A 12667-nucleotide genomic window follows, 5' to 3' on the forward strand; every position below is an offset into this window, starting at 1 on the left:
TACTTTTACTTTAAGGTATCTTTGTCAGAAACAAACACTGTAAAATACTGTTGTTATGGAGGGCACATATTTTTTCATATCTCTAAACTGATACTTTTGTGGATTGGCTGCTTACACCGACTTTTTGTACTACATTATATTTGATATATTTACGGGATATATTTATATATTTAATTTTTTTATGTATAAGATAAGCTAGTACTTTATGAATCCCCAGCCGAGGAACTTTGGGTATTACAGCAGCAGGTAATAGCATTTGGAAAAGAAAACAGAAACAGAGAAATTAAAAAACAAAATAAAAGCTGACTATATAAATGTACATATTATACAAGGGACTATATGTAAGAAAAATATATATTGCTGCAAGAACTATAGAAAAATTGCCATAAAAATATACTACCAGAAATAGATTTTACACAAACAGATATTACACAAATTGCACATGGGTAGCAATTGCAAATGGTGGATAATGTAACTACAGCATGACAGCTATAGCACAGTAATAAATTAACAGTTTAAGACTGTCAAATTAATTGACATCATCCTCTTTATCAACTTGTTTATTACCAATGTCTAGGACTTAACCCAGATCTGCGATTTATTGTTCAAAACAGTCATAATCAGAAATCCTTTGGTAACAAATTTGAAGTTGAATTGTCAGTGTTTACCTGACAGTTTTAGTCAGTTAATGTTAATCATCTAACTGTCTTATTTTCAGCCCGAACTAACCCGAGAGAGGCTGATTCAACAAATGTTTACATTTACATGCGCCGGACAATTGCGCAGGCGGTCATCTATGATGAAAAGTCACTTTCTGGTGGTATAACAGAAGTGGGAACGTTTTAAATTGGGGTCAACTCTTTGTGATAAAAAAAAAAAAAATGAAATTGAGAAAATTCGTTTCATAGAATGCAGGCTCGACGAATATTTATTTCAGAGTGAATACACCCCACGGGACAACCCACGAGTACCGCCATCTTCCCCTCAGCCAGCCACCGTAACAACAAGCTAACGGAAGCTGCTGTAGCGGATGTTCCTGGCCTAAGATACTCCCTTACAGGGGAGGGGGGCTACATCACATTATTATCAAAAATACTCAATTCATTAAGTGGTATTGCATTCTATAGAAAAAACCAAATATATACTGACATCTAAGTGATGTTTTTACAAATACATGCGTACGAATGATTAAATTACTGGCTTTAGCAACTACACAATCCAAACGCATTAACCGCCAAAAAATGAAACCGTCCATTCTAATGACGTAGTTCCTTTTTCGCTTAGATAATGCCATTTTGGTAGGCCGTGCTTGGTGGTTGATTTTTCGCCTCGTGGAAAAATATTGTACGTTATAATTGTAATTTTGAATCTGGGACGAGACAAGCGTTTTGTTGAAGTTGCATAACTTCATTAACCAGCACAGGCCATTTTGAGGACACCGTTTTGTCGGATTGGTTCTCGGGGGACCGTACGCACTTTTCATTAAGCGGCACAGTGGAACGGTCGTCGTCCAGTGTTGACGACACAGCTCCCCGTCCCAACGAACAAAGGAACAGTAAGGTCGATGCACGCTTGTTAGCGCCCGTAAAGCGAAATATTTTTTATGAAATAATTTAACGTTAAACTCGGCCTAACGGCATTTTTGTTACAGTATTTTCACTTGAGACGCTTTTTCATCAAATATAACTGATCGAGTAGCCTGAGTCATTCAGTCCTGTTAGCAACACCGGCTAAGGTTAGCCGCAATTGTTGGCAACTAGCGAGCTAACTGCTAACTTTAGCATTGTTTTGACTAAAGCCAGAAGTTTTCTTTTTGGGGAAAATGGCCGAAGTGTATATCCGAGTGGCAGAGGAGGAAAACGAGGAACCCATGGAGATCCCGTCTGAGGACGACGGCACCGTTTTGCTTTCAACCGTGGCAGCTCAGTTTCCAGGGGCGTGTGGCCTACGATTCAGGAGCCCCGTGTCTCAGTGCATGCGAGGAGTGCGTCTTGTGGAAGGGGTACTGCACGCGCCAGAGAGCGGATGGGGGAATGTCGTGTTTGTGGTGAATTATCCAAAAGGTAGATACGAGCACTTTGCATACACTCGTCTTTATGTAACGCTTTTTCCGAACAGGTGGCCAGATGTAACGTTATTTATAATTCATGATGTAGCTTCAGCACACTGAAAATAGACGAGAATGACGCGTTGTTGTCCACGCCCTCAAAAGTGCGCTTTGTGGCGCTAAATCCATTCACAAAACGAAGTGAGCGAGATCAACATTTTGTATGTTGTTTGTTTTGTATTAAAGGTTGTCAATTAATTTTCGGGTATCTTGCCAGGCTGTTGGCAGCCCTGCAGTAAATGTTATCTTCTTGGAGGGTATATAGTTTGCTGATGCTGTTTTTTTAGTAGATGCTGTTTCTACTAAGGTGTTGGTATTCAATTAAGTATAAGCAAATACCTGTGTAATGCCATACAAGTAAACAGGTGCTCCAACTAGAGCTCCTGAAATGACCATTAAGTTGAATTGACACCTTTGAAACAGTTTCAACAAAAACTTTGGAAATGTGGTTTAGTATTAGAGTATCAGGCTGTGTTAGTCTAAGATAGGTGGGCCTAATAGACTTTGTGCAAATGTCAACTGTAGGTCCTAAGAACTGCATAATCATTGCAATTCAGTGACATGAAAACCAAATAAATAATATGCATTTGTTTAACAATTGCAGAAGCCCAATGACCTGTATTGGTTTCAACAATGTTCCAGATAGCTGGGTGGATAGATAGATAGATAGCTGGATAGACAGATAGATAGCTGGATAGACAGATACATACATACATACATACTTACTTTATTAATCTCCAAAGAGAAATTTACATTTCCAGCAGCTCAAAGGGTGGAAACACAAGGGCATGCAAAAAAGAACAACTTTCAAGTCAGGAGGCTAAAAAACAATACAAAATACCAACTAACAGTTTACGAAAAAAAGACATAATAAAAAATAGTGAGATAAATATATAGAACTAAGCTATACAAGATAAACATCTGGCGGTTAAATGTGTGCCCAGTAGTGCAGTTGTGCAAAATGACATTGTGCAACAGTCATTTTCAAGTAATGACGCAAAAATACAGCGCAAAATACAAACTAACGATATAAGAAGAAATAGTGGGATAAAAATAAGACTAAGCTATACAAGAAATATTCATGGGACATATTTGTTGTGTAGAGAGTCAGAGCAGTAATGGCATGGAAGGTCAATGCTGTCATAGCTTACTATTAGGTAAAAATACAATTAATTTCTCTGTTCATCACATTTTAGACAACAAAAGGAAAATGGAGGAAATTGATGCATCCTCTGCTGTGAAAATGAAGAGAGGGGATATGAAGACATCTGACCTAATCGTTCTGGGTCTTCCCTGGAAAACAACTGAGCAGGACCTCAAAGACTACTTCAGCACATTTGGAGAAGTCATCATGGTCCAGGTATAAAATTGGTAACATTAATAAAACTCACATTGCTTTGCAACATCTTGTTTCTTCATTACTGGATGTTTGTTTTATTTTCTGTCTCAGGTAAAACGAGATGCCAAGACTGGAAATTCTAAAGGATTTGGCTTTGTGAGGTTTACAGAGTATGAGGCTCAAGAGAAGGTGATCTCCCAGCGCCATATGATTGACGGCCGATGGTGTGACTGCAAGCTTCCAAACTCGAAGGTGAATATGGTAATGTCCATGCACATACCCACACATTATGTGAATGAAAATGATGTACATCTTGAGATTAATGCTCCATTGCCTGTAGAATTTCCTAATTTGTTTTCCTTTTCTTAACAGCAAGGTCCAGATGAGCCACTGAGGAGTCGAAAAGTGTTTGTAGGCCGTTGCACAGAAGACATGACCACAGATGACCTACGGCAGTTCTTTATGCAGTATGGTGAAGTCACAGATGTCTTCATCCCCAAGCCATTCCGTGCTTTTGCTTTTGTCACATTTGCAGATGATCAGGTACATGTTAAATGTATATATAGCACTTGATGTTGTAGTGGTACCGCTGCCCAGATGACCTGATTCGTGTCTTTTTCCTCACAGGTTGCCCAGTCTCTCTGTGGAGAGGACCTAATTATCAAAGGCGTCAGCGTTCACATCTCAAATGCTGAGCCCAAACATGGAAATAGGCAGTTTGATCGTACAGCACGGTTTGGAAATGGTTTTGGAGCTCAAGCATTTGGTAGCAGCCGTAGTGGGTTAGGGAGCAGCACTAACAGTAGTCTGGCGAATTTTGGTTCCTTCAGTCTGAACCCTGCTATGATGGCAGCTGCACAGGCTGCTCTGCAGAGTAGTTGGGGGATGATGGGTATGCTGGCTAGCCAGCAGCAGACATCCACCTCAGGTAGCACCTCCAGTGGGACAAGCTCTAGTAGGGACCAGAGTCAGTCTTTCAGTACAGGCAACAGCAACTACGGCACCAGCTCAGCCAGTCTTGGCTGGGGAACAGGTTCAAACTCTACAACCAGTGGTAGTGGGTTTAGTTCAGGTTTTGGGTCCAGTATGGAGTCAAAGTCATCTGGGTGGGGTATGTAAGTTAAATGTGTGTATGGTAAGTATTGTGACAATGATGAGTCTTTTTGAAAATTTATTTCTGGTGTTGATGCGTATCTGACAACTTAACACTTTTGTGGAAGATGTTTTGTAAATTTGGAAAAATGCTAAAGATTTAATTTAGAAAGTGCTGAAGTGAATTGTTTATCAGGATGTCTGACTAAAGTGCTATTTTTGATGTCTCATTTGTTTGTATCCATTTCAACTGGATTCTCTAATGCATGTATTGTGAAATGTGATATAACCATTTTGAAAATGCATGAATGTTTGTGGTTCATCATTATCCGGCTTTGTCATCGATTTAAAAGGCAATCTTGCATTGGGAAGAATCTGGTTGAAACGTAAATGTTTTAAGTGCAACTTTATTTGCAGTCAAGTTCTGTGGAAAAGCCTTCATTGAAATCTCTTCTGCAGTTCACCTCTCTTCCATTTTCCTGTGAGGAAGCTCCTCTTTGGCAGCATTCTTGGGGTGATATCGGTATCATTCTCCCTCTTCCCACCTGTAAATGCTATGCCATCAAAGAACGGCTTCACTCCGCATGTTCTAAGAGACGGTGGGTGTTTTCACTTTTATCCACTTTTAAATGGAAAGAACTGCGCAACTGACATTTTAAGAACTGATGAGTGCGATTGAGGATGGCTTGTGGCGAAGAGTGAAGCGATGAGTGAGCGAACGGAGAGACGCGTGAAACGGACTGGTTGTGCGGTGAAAGAGCCCAATTTGACTGCTTTTTGAGTGTGTGAGTGGAAGCTGCAGATGCTACGAGCGCCTCCCCTAACATGGACATTCATTAATTAGTACTTCAAGATTTTTTTTTTTATCTTTGCAAGTTTTTCCTTACTCTTAAGTATGTGGAAGTGCAGAAATATCAAAATGTAGTGGAATGTTGTGCTGAATATTTGTATTACTTATATTATCTGATTTGAATGCTGTATGGTGTGTGCTTTCATGTTATTGAACTGATCTGTAAGTGTGTACTTGATGTGGATGACACCTGCTGAAGACTCTGGGGGACGCGAGTGATAGTGTGAGAACGTGGAGTGGTGTGTCCAATGGTTCCCAGTAGCTCTTGTTGTTTGTGAGGTGTTTTAAAAACATGTCAAATGAAGGGAGTTCTCTAATAAAGTTCATTTGAATAGATGCTTAGTTGATATTACTTGGGTCAATTTGTCAAATAAAAAAACATCTAATTCGATTCACATATCTAGGGACCTTGGGCTCTGCTGGTCGAGGTCTCCGTTTGAACCCTGACTGAAGTCTGTACTGAAGGACGAAGACGGAAGTTCCAACACTTTCAGTGTGTGGCCTTCTCAGACATGACATGGGGTAGTACCTGTCTTTTTGCTGCTTTTGATGGCTTGTCAGAACAGGTTTTGTTTACATTGTCAGAAATGCGTCAATTTAGTTATGTTTAAAACAGGTTATAGGGGGTAGTGTACTGGATATATTAAGATGTTTCAAATTTTGCTGTCCCTATTTACATACAGAATGTAAATAGGGAGGCAAAATATTCTAAACACCTGAATATAATGCACTCCAGCACAGCTTAAACATAATTCACACTTAAGGGTATTTGTAATAGATTGCACAGGTGTACCTAATAAAGTGGTCACTGGGTATACATTATGGATGGTTTGCCTGACAGTCTTAACAGTTCATTTGAGGTTTCTCCAAGTGCGAAACATTTAGATCACTGGTTACATTTTGGAGAAACATGGCAGGTATATCATTTAGCACCATTCTAATAGTGGAGAGTTCTTGTAGTCTGTCACTCTAACAGTGCTTAAAAAAAAGAACCTACTTTCAAATTAGTTGATGCGTGATCATTTTATGTTAAACATCACATTAACATCAGCAGGCCCCAGGTCAGATAAGTGGGGAGTTTTTTTTGCTCTCAATCTGCAGAAAGTGCATAATACTGTCATAAATGAAATACCTCATGCTTGAATTCTTGAAAGTGGTAATGCATAATTCCCATGAAAGAATGATTATGGCACCTTTGATGACACCCAACTCACTGTCATGTATTAGTCAGCCTTCATGTTTATTTGAATGTTGCACACACGTGAGACACTGCAGGCCTGCCTGTGTCTTGTCCTTATTCTCTGCTTTCCTCCTCAGTTTCTCTGCTCTTCCTCTTCCCAGTATTCTTCTTTTTCAAATCCCTCTGCTCCTGGTTCAGTTCTTCACTTTTATTTTGTATGTAGTTGGACTGAAATAAAGGCAAATTAAACATTCAATTTGCTGTCTGCTGTAGAATATATACCCTTACACAGTTCCAGTGTACTGACATATGAGGATGAACTGTGAGTCACCTACATTGACTACATGTGCTTGATTTGGTTGCTCTTTAGTTACAACACATTGAATACATGACTAAGTACTAGATAATTCCGTTCTGGAAAAAAAACTCACCAGTGCTGTACTGCGACGGGCTACAAGCTTTACATCTTCCATAGACACTGTGCTTCGTTTTGCATGCCTGAAATCAAATTTCACATTGTAAATTAGATGTATTATAGAACATTTTAGAGATTATATTAGTTCTACTAGGTTGGAAAAGACAAATGAACAAAAAACCTCACCAGGTATTTTGGTTAAATTAAAAACACAGGGTTAACTCACCTGTGAATATGGTTACTAAAGATTCTCACCTTGCAAAGGCCTCCAGGTCTTTAGCAAATATATCTGAAAAAAGTGAGCCAAACAATTGGATGTTGAGTTCAGATTAGCAATAATTAAACTGCATTATATTGATCAGTTACTAATTTGTTGTCATCTCTATTTACATGAGGGGTCAAAATATTAAAGTTTTCTTTTCAAGTCTATTACTCTTCACACAGCCAACACAGCAGCAGTGAACTCAAAACTCCTTGTTTTGTCATTCAAACTCAACCACCAGGAAAACTCTGGTATTTAAACTGTATTTGATGCTTGGCTTGCACACTTTCACGTTTTTTGTTATATATATATATAAATAAGTAAAATGTAAGACACCAATTTGTCAACATTTTGCATCTGCAACGTAAAATAAGACCAGCGCCAATTCCCGTTTTGGCCAAAAAACATATCCAGGTGATTATACTTTTCAGTTTCATATTTTCTACATAAAAGAGCAAATCTTTTATAGCAAAGTTTTAGACGTAAACACTGACGTAGTGAGACATACACAGGTGTCTGGTAAAGGAGAACAGTGGCCAGGAGATGACGGGGATCACAATATGTGTGGTGACAAAGCAATGAAAGCTGCCTGAACATGCTGCCATCAGGGAGGAGACTGCAGAGTCTGCGGGCCAAGACCAGCAGACTGCGGGACAGCTTCGTCCACCAGGCTGTCAGGATTCTGAACTCTAACTCCCTGCTGGCCCCCCCCCAACACACACACACGCACACGCACACTCCCTGGCTGGACTCCCCCCCCCCCCCCCGGACTCTACAAACTCTCACTGATGTGAACTCCTCCCCTCAGGAAAACAACACACTGTCACTTTATTCACCACCAGTGGTTAAGCTAATTCTTTTTGCACTACCGTTTACATTTGCACTATTACATTCTCAGTATTTCATTGTTTAGATTGTACAGTTTTTACTTAGTTTGTACAGTTTTTATTTAGATTGTACAGTTTTTACTTACTTAGTTTGTACAGTTTTTATTTAGATTGTACAGTTTTTATTTATCTCTTTTTTAATATATGTCCTGTCACAAAGGGTTGAAGAGTAACGCAATTTCGATTCTCCGTTTGTCCTGTACATACTGCAGAATTGACAATAAAGCTGACTTTGACTTTGATATCTGCAAAAGGCTGCCAGGGATTGTTAAGGCATGCAAGACTTTCTCTTGCCATGAAAGGACAAAAGATGTGAAGTGGATGGTAATAGTAAGTTTTGGCCGAATGCAGGCTGTGTAGCGCTGCTGTATATTAACTATATATCTGTAGAAATTACAGTAGTAGTTATCCATTGTGTGTATATACATGCTTTGTGTATTGCATTACTGGAATTTATTTTATTTTATTTTGTTCCCAGCCAAAAGTGAAACACTTCAGCACATTACACACTGTAAAAAAGGACCAAGCTTGTTTTGTAGTGAAATGTTGGTTGATGTAAGTACATTAAAAAATTATTTCAAAGACAATAGTGACATAAATTGAAATGTTTGGTATTTTGAGGTTACTGTTCTATGAGAGAGTTCTATTAGAGCTGTTGAAGTGGACAAAAGGTACAAATTCTCCCAATAATCTGACACAGTTGACTCAAGAGTGGATATACTGCTAGGCTGTATACATATTTATATTTTAGTAGTATACATGTTACAGATAGATTCCTGAAGCTCTGTTGAACAGCTAACACTAAACAAAGTTTGTTTTACTGATCAAATCTAAAAGACACATCATCTCTGTCACGAGCAACCAACTAAATGATATTCATACATTGAAGCTGTGCACTTGAAATGGATATGTATGAGATTTAATCTAATTGTAATGTCCTGTATGTCTCGCTGTGTCTTTGCTGACACCCACCACATTGTCTGACTGCCGTCTCCGTTATCGCTGCTATGACTTGTCGACTGAACTCTCTCCGGTGGTCCGCTCCGGTCTTCTGACATATCCGATCCACAGTATAATGGACTGCTGCCTTTAACCTCTGAAAGGCAAACCATAAAATCACGTTAAATCAATAAACATGGTGCTAACTCACCTTACTTCTTAGCTGTCTGGTGCTGTAACTAACGTTAAACCGTAACCTGAGGACACGTAGCTATCTTTAGGGAGCTAATTTAGCCAAATCTGCCGAGCTGTTAGCTACATATTAAAATGATGTTCTTACCTGATGCGTCTCGTCTTTATCAACAGACATTTTCTTGTGGGCAAACTTTTTACCGATCACCTGAACAAAACGGGGTTGCCACAACGGCTGCAGTTAAGTGACAAGCTGGGAAAAAATCACCAAACCGACGAGTGAGAGTCAAAACAAGACGCAATTCGCAGACACATATTTGAAGTTGTTTTCTTGAAGCTAACAGTTAGCTGAAACAAGAAAACTCGCGGCACAAATTCATCTACAAACCAACAACAGTTCAGTTTTAATTGCTTTTATGGTGTACAGGTTTTATAGCATCACCGTGTCGTCTGGAGGAGGTACTACAACGCTTAAACATTTAATCACGCATATGACAGGCAAATTACATGCTCCTAATGAGGAATAGAAGCTGCTTTGTGTGGGTTATACTGCTCCATTTCATGTAAATTCTCTAAATGAAGGTCTCTGCAATGGTTTGAAAAGGCAAGATCACAGAGTCCTTTTATAAATTTGCTTGCAGACTTGATCCTCACAAGTAAGTTCCTGAAGAGAGAAAACATGAAGATGATCAAAGCTAACATTAGTGGTAGTGTTGTATCATTTTCTTGTGTTTGCCTAATTAAATGAATATATAATCAACATATATTATTTTCTGTGTGTATGAGTACACAAAATACTAGAAATGAGCACAACATTGGGGCCACCAGAATAAACACTGCAGTCATACCAGATGAAGCTCGTCTCCCTGAATCCAGTGAGTCCACCCTCGGTTCTTCTTCTCTCCTTTCTGAACACACACCAGCTTATCATTTTCCCAGTTGACCACAGTCTGATGAAAATGACAAAAACGATGTCAAATGCAGCAAACTACACATGAGAATTGTTTGTGATAGCACAGAAAACAGGTTGAAGCATGAATTTGTATAAAAACAGCTTTTATTACTACTATAATATTACATTTTACTATAAGGTCTACCTGGCATAACCTGTTGTCCATTCCTTTGGTCACCTCTTTATATTCCTCTCCGATTTTGAAGGAACACTCGTAATTTTTGAACGAAGTCAGCGTTCTGATTGTGAAGCAGTCTCCGTCTTGCTTAATCACCTTCTGGGGCTTCAACATTGAGGCGATCTTGCGTGTTGCAAAATCGATGCCTGCATGTCAAAATGAGAGGAACTTTAACCCGCTGTCACAGCCATCCTGCTCTGAACACCCAAAAAATAAGCAGCATTCTCCGGACATATAACACTCTCCAGGCCTGTGGCAGCAATATATGTGCACACTGATGAAGTATCTTCCCATTTAATTTGCATAAATGATGCTGACATTAAAAAAAACGTAACTATACAAAAGGATTTCCTTCATATCATGATTAAACATTTATTTTCACAAATCCTCTTTAAAAGAACCATTGACACTTACCAAGAGCAACCATGTATCCCTCAAAATTGACATTGGTGGCAATGTCCCACGTCCCGCTGTAGTCGACAGGCATCTTGGGTGTTTGTTTGGCTCTCTGGAAGACTCGACTGCATGAACATCACGAGTGAACCGATTTAAAGTGAATGGGTAGGATGTTGCATTGCGTATCGATATGGGGCAGGGGTGATATGTTGCAGGCTGCAGCTATTTCAGCCACATACAAAGGAGGAGCACATGAGGGCGGAACAGGACATATTTTACACATAATATGAGGAAACTCTTCTGTTCCTGTTGAGAGAAAACCTCTATGCAGAGTGCTATTCTAAAATCTCACCAGTATGCTGGATCTTTAATCAGTCTGTCTGCGGAAGTCAGCTTGGACCAAACACATAACAACCTTATTTCTGTGAGCTTTCAGGGAAAACAATGTGCAGCGGGCGCCTCTGTGCATGTGCAGCGTGAAATACAATCCTTCCTCCTGCTCACATTCGGAGCTGCTGGCTCTTCCTCAGCTGAACACATCCAGCCAGGAACAGTGTTAACTGCCTGCGTCTGCCTGCATGTTCCTCTACATGTTAATCTTCATGGCATATCATAGCAGCAGATGGATACCGAGGAATCAGAGGTTAAAATTGTAAGTCTTTTTGTATGTTATTAATAGACACGTTTCTGTTTTGATATGATAGAAAAACAGCCTGTATATTCATTCACATTCTATTGATGTTCTGTTTGTAGTCAGATAGTGAATGCAGTGTTCACGGCACTTGTTCTGGTCCCTCAGTTCTACATCATGGGAAGGTAACTAGGACACAGGCGATGGCGTCGAGCCATAGGGCTCATGGGTCAGTCGTACAAGAGGGAATGTGGCACAAGTAACGGCATCTGTTTTGTTTTGAAGGCCAAAATCCTCCCGATACTGCAGGCAGCCTCTTCTCAACAACCTGTCGGCCTCCATCGCCTTATCTTTCATAGCTTCAGGTGAAGTCCATCACGAGACACTTTTCATATGCACAGTGTTTCAGATATCATCTATAAGGCACTGCGCAGAGAGCATGCCCAAATGCAAATAAAGGATTTACACAGACATAACTTCAACTCTTCTAACAGGTTTCTCAGTGATATTTACATTAATAGAGCCGGTTCCTCAGAGCTTGTGGGCTTCCTATCACGTGTTTGGGCTGCTGACATGTGGACAAGGACTGTGCACTGCCATCCTGACTCTGACAGCAGCAGCATGTGTAAGAAACAGAGTGTAATGTTATCAGTAAGTTCTGTAGAGAAACGGCAGCATCAGAATGGCTCACATGTGTGTATTCACAGGTCAAAACCACCCCCGAGCTGTACTACATGTCCCTTATTCTTACAGTCGCTTCCATTTTCAGTACAGGTGAAGTTCATTTCTTAGAATACTGTGTGGGACCATTCATAGTGTTTTCAGTTCAACGGAATAACACCTGCCTGTGTCTGTTCAGGTTTTTTCATGGTGAGAGGAGGACTCTGGTTGACCAATAGGCCGCCTGTGATGGACCCGAGCACAAACAATGAGCGATAAAGCAGACCAGCTGTCCTACGCCGACATCGATACTCCACATATTAAGATTTCATGTGGTTTTCATGCCAGCAGCAGCTCGTAACTTAAAACCATGGGAAGACAAAAAAAAAAGGGAAAGCGTCTTAGTCCTGTTCACGTTTTAAAGCTCACTTCAGGAAAACACAGCAAAGCAGATGTTTTTCTTGGTTGTTCAAGCTGTTGGCTTTTTTTTATTAATTGATTGACAGTTTACATGTGTTTCATTTGCTAATAAATATGTACTTCACACAGTATTTATGGTGTATAATAATATAAAGACAGATGTGAAC

General features: G+C 39.8%; 4 protein-coding genes across 7 annotated transcripts; 2 read left to right on the plus strand and 2 right to left on the minus strand.

The window, feature by feature from the left end:
* The first annotated feature begins 1297 nt into the window (after positions 1-1297).
* tardbpb (TAR DNA binding protein b) lies at positions 1298-6821 on the plus strand. 3 transcript variants are annotated; one of them, XM_041947718.1, is made up of 6 exons: positions 1298-2063; positions 3304-3467; positions 3558-3707; positions 3819-3989; positions 4074-5137; positions 5793-6821. In XM_041947718.1, the coding sequence occupies exons 1-5, from the start codon at positions 1823-1825 to the stop codon at positions 4563-4565; spliced, it is 1218 nt and encodes a 405-aa protein (XP_041803652.1). In that variant the 5' UTR covers positions 1298-1822; the 3' UTR covers positions 4566-5137; positions 5793-6821. The 3 variants fall into 3 exon arrangements, with proteins under 3 accessions (XP_041803652.1, XP_041803669.1, XP_041803660.1); XM_041947735.1 differs by having other exon boundaries at positions 3558-3698; XM_041947726.1 differs by lacking the exon at positions 5793-6821 and having other exon boundaries at positions 4074-5724.
* On the minus strand, positions 6328-9552 carry cenps (centromere protein S). The gene is made up of 5 exons (XM_041947760.1): positions 9412-9552; positions 9105-9228; positions 7239-7272; positions 7000-7066; positions 6328-6796 (listed from the first exon to the last, which is right to left on the minus strand). Exons 1-5 carry the CDS (start codon positions 9439-9441, stop codon positions 6683-6685), a joined length of 369 nt encoding a protein of 122 aa, XP_041803694.1. The 5' UTR covers positions 9442-9552; the 3' UTR covers positions 6328-6682.
* Positions 9553-9790: 238 nt separating this feature from the next.
* On the minus strand, positions 9791-11008 carry rbp7b (retinol binding protein 7b, cellular). Its single transcript, XM_041947748.1, has 4 exons — positions 10808-11008; positions 10361-10539; positions 10112-10213; positions 9791-9927 (listed from the first exon to the last, which is right to left on the minus strand). The coding sequence occupies exons 1-4, from the start codon at positions 10878-10880 to the stop codon at positions 9874-9876; spliced, it is 408 nt and encodes a 135-aa protein (XP_041803682.1). The 5' UTR covers positions 10881-11008; the 3' UTR covers positions 9791-9873.
* Positions 11009-11350: 342 nt separating this feature from the next.
* LOC121624603 (probable intracellular septation protein A) lies at positions 11351-12475 on the plus strand. Of its 2 annotated transcripts, XM_041962385.1 has the most exons (6): positions 11368-11441; positions 11543-11605; positions 11706-11785; positions 11915-12045; positions 12128-12194; positions 12280-12475. In XM_041962385.1, the coding sequence occupies exons 1-6, from the start codon at positions 11368-11370 to the stop codon at positions 12357-12359; spliced, it is 495 nt and encodes a 164-aa protein (XP_041818319.1). In that variant the 3' UTR covers positions 12360-12475. The 2 variants fall into 2 exon arrangements, with proteins under 2 accessions (XP_041818329.1, XP_041818319.1); XM_041962395.1 differs by lacking the exon at positions 11543-11605 and having other exon boundaries at positions 11351-11441.
* The last annotated feature ends 192 nt before the right edge of the window (positions 12476-12667 follow it).

The sequence above is a fragment of the Chelmon rostratus genome, chromosome 2 (genome assembly GCF_017976325.1).
Source record: "Chelmon rostratus isolate fCheRos1 chromosome 2, fCheRos1.pri, whole genome shotgun sequence".
Classification (NCBI taxonomy): Eukaryota; Metazoa; Chordata; class Actinopteri; order Chaetodontiformes; family Chaetodontidae; genus Chelmon; species Chelmon rostratus.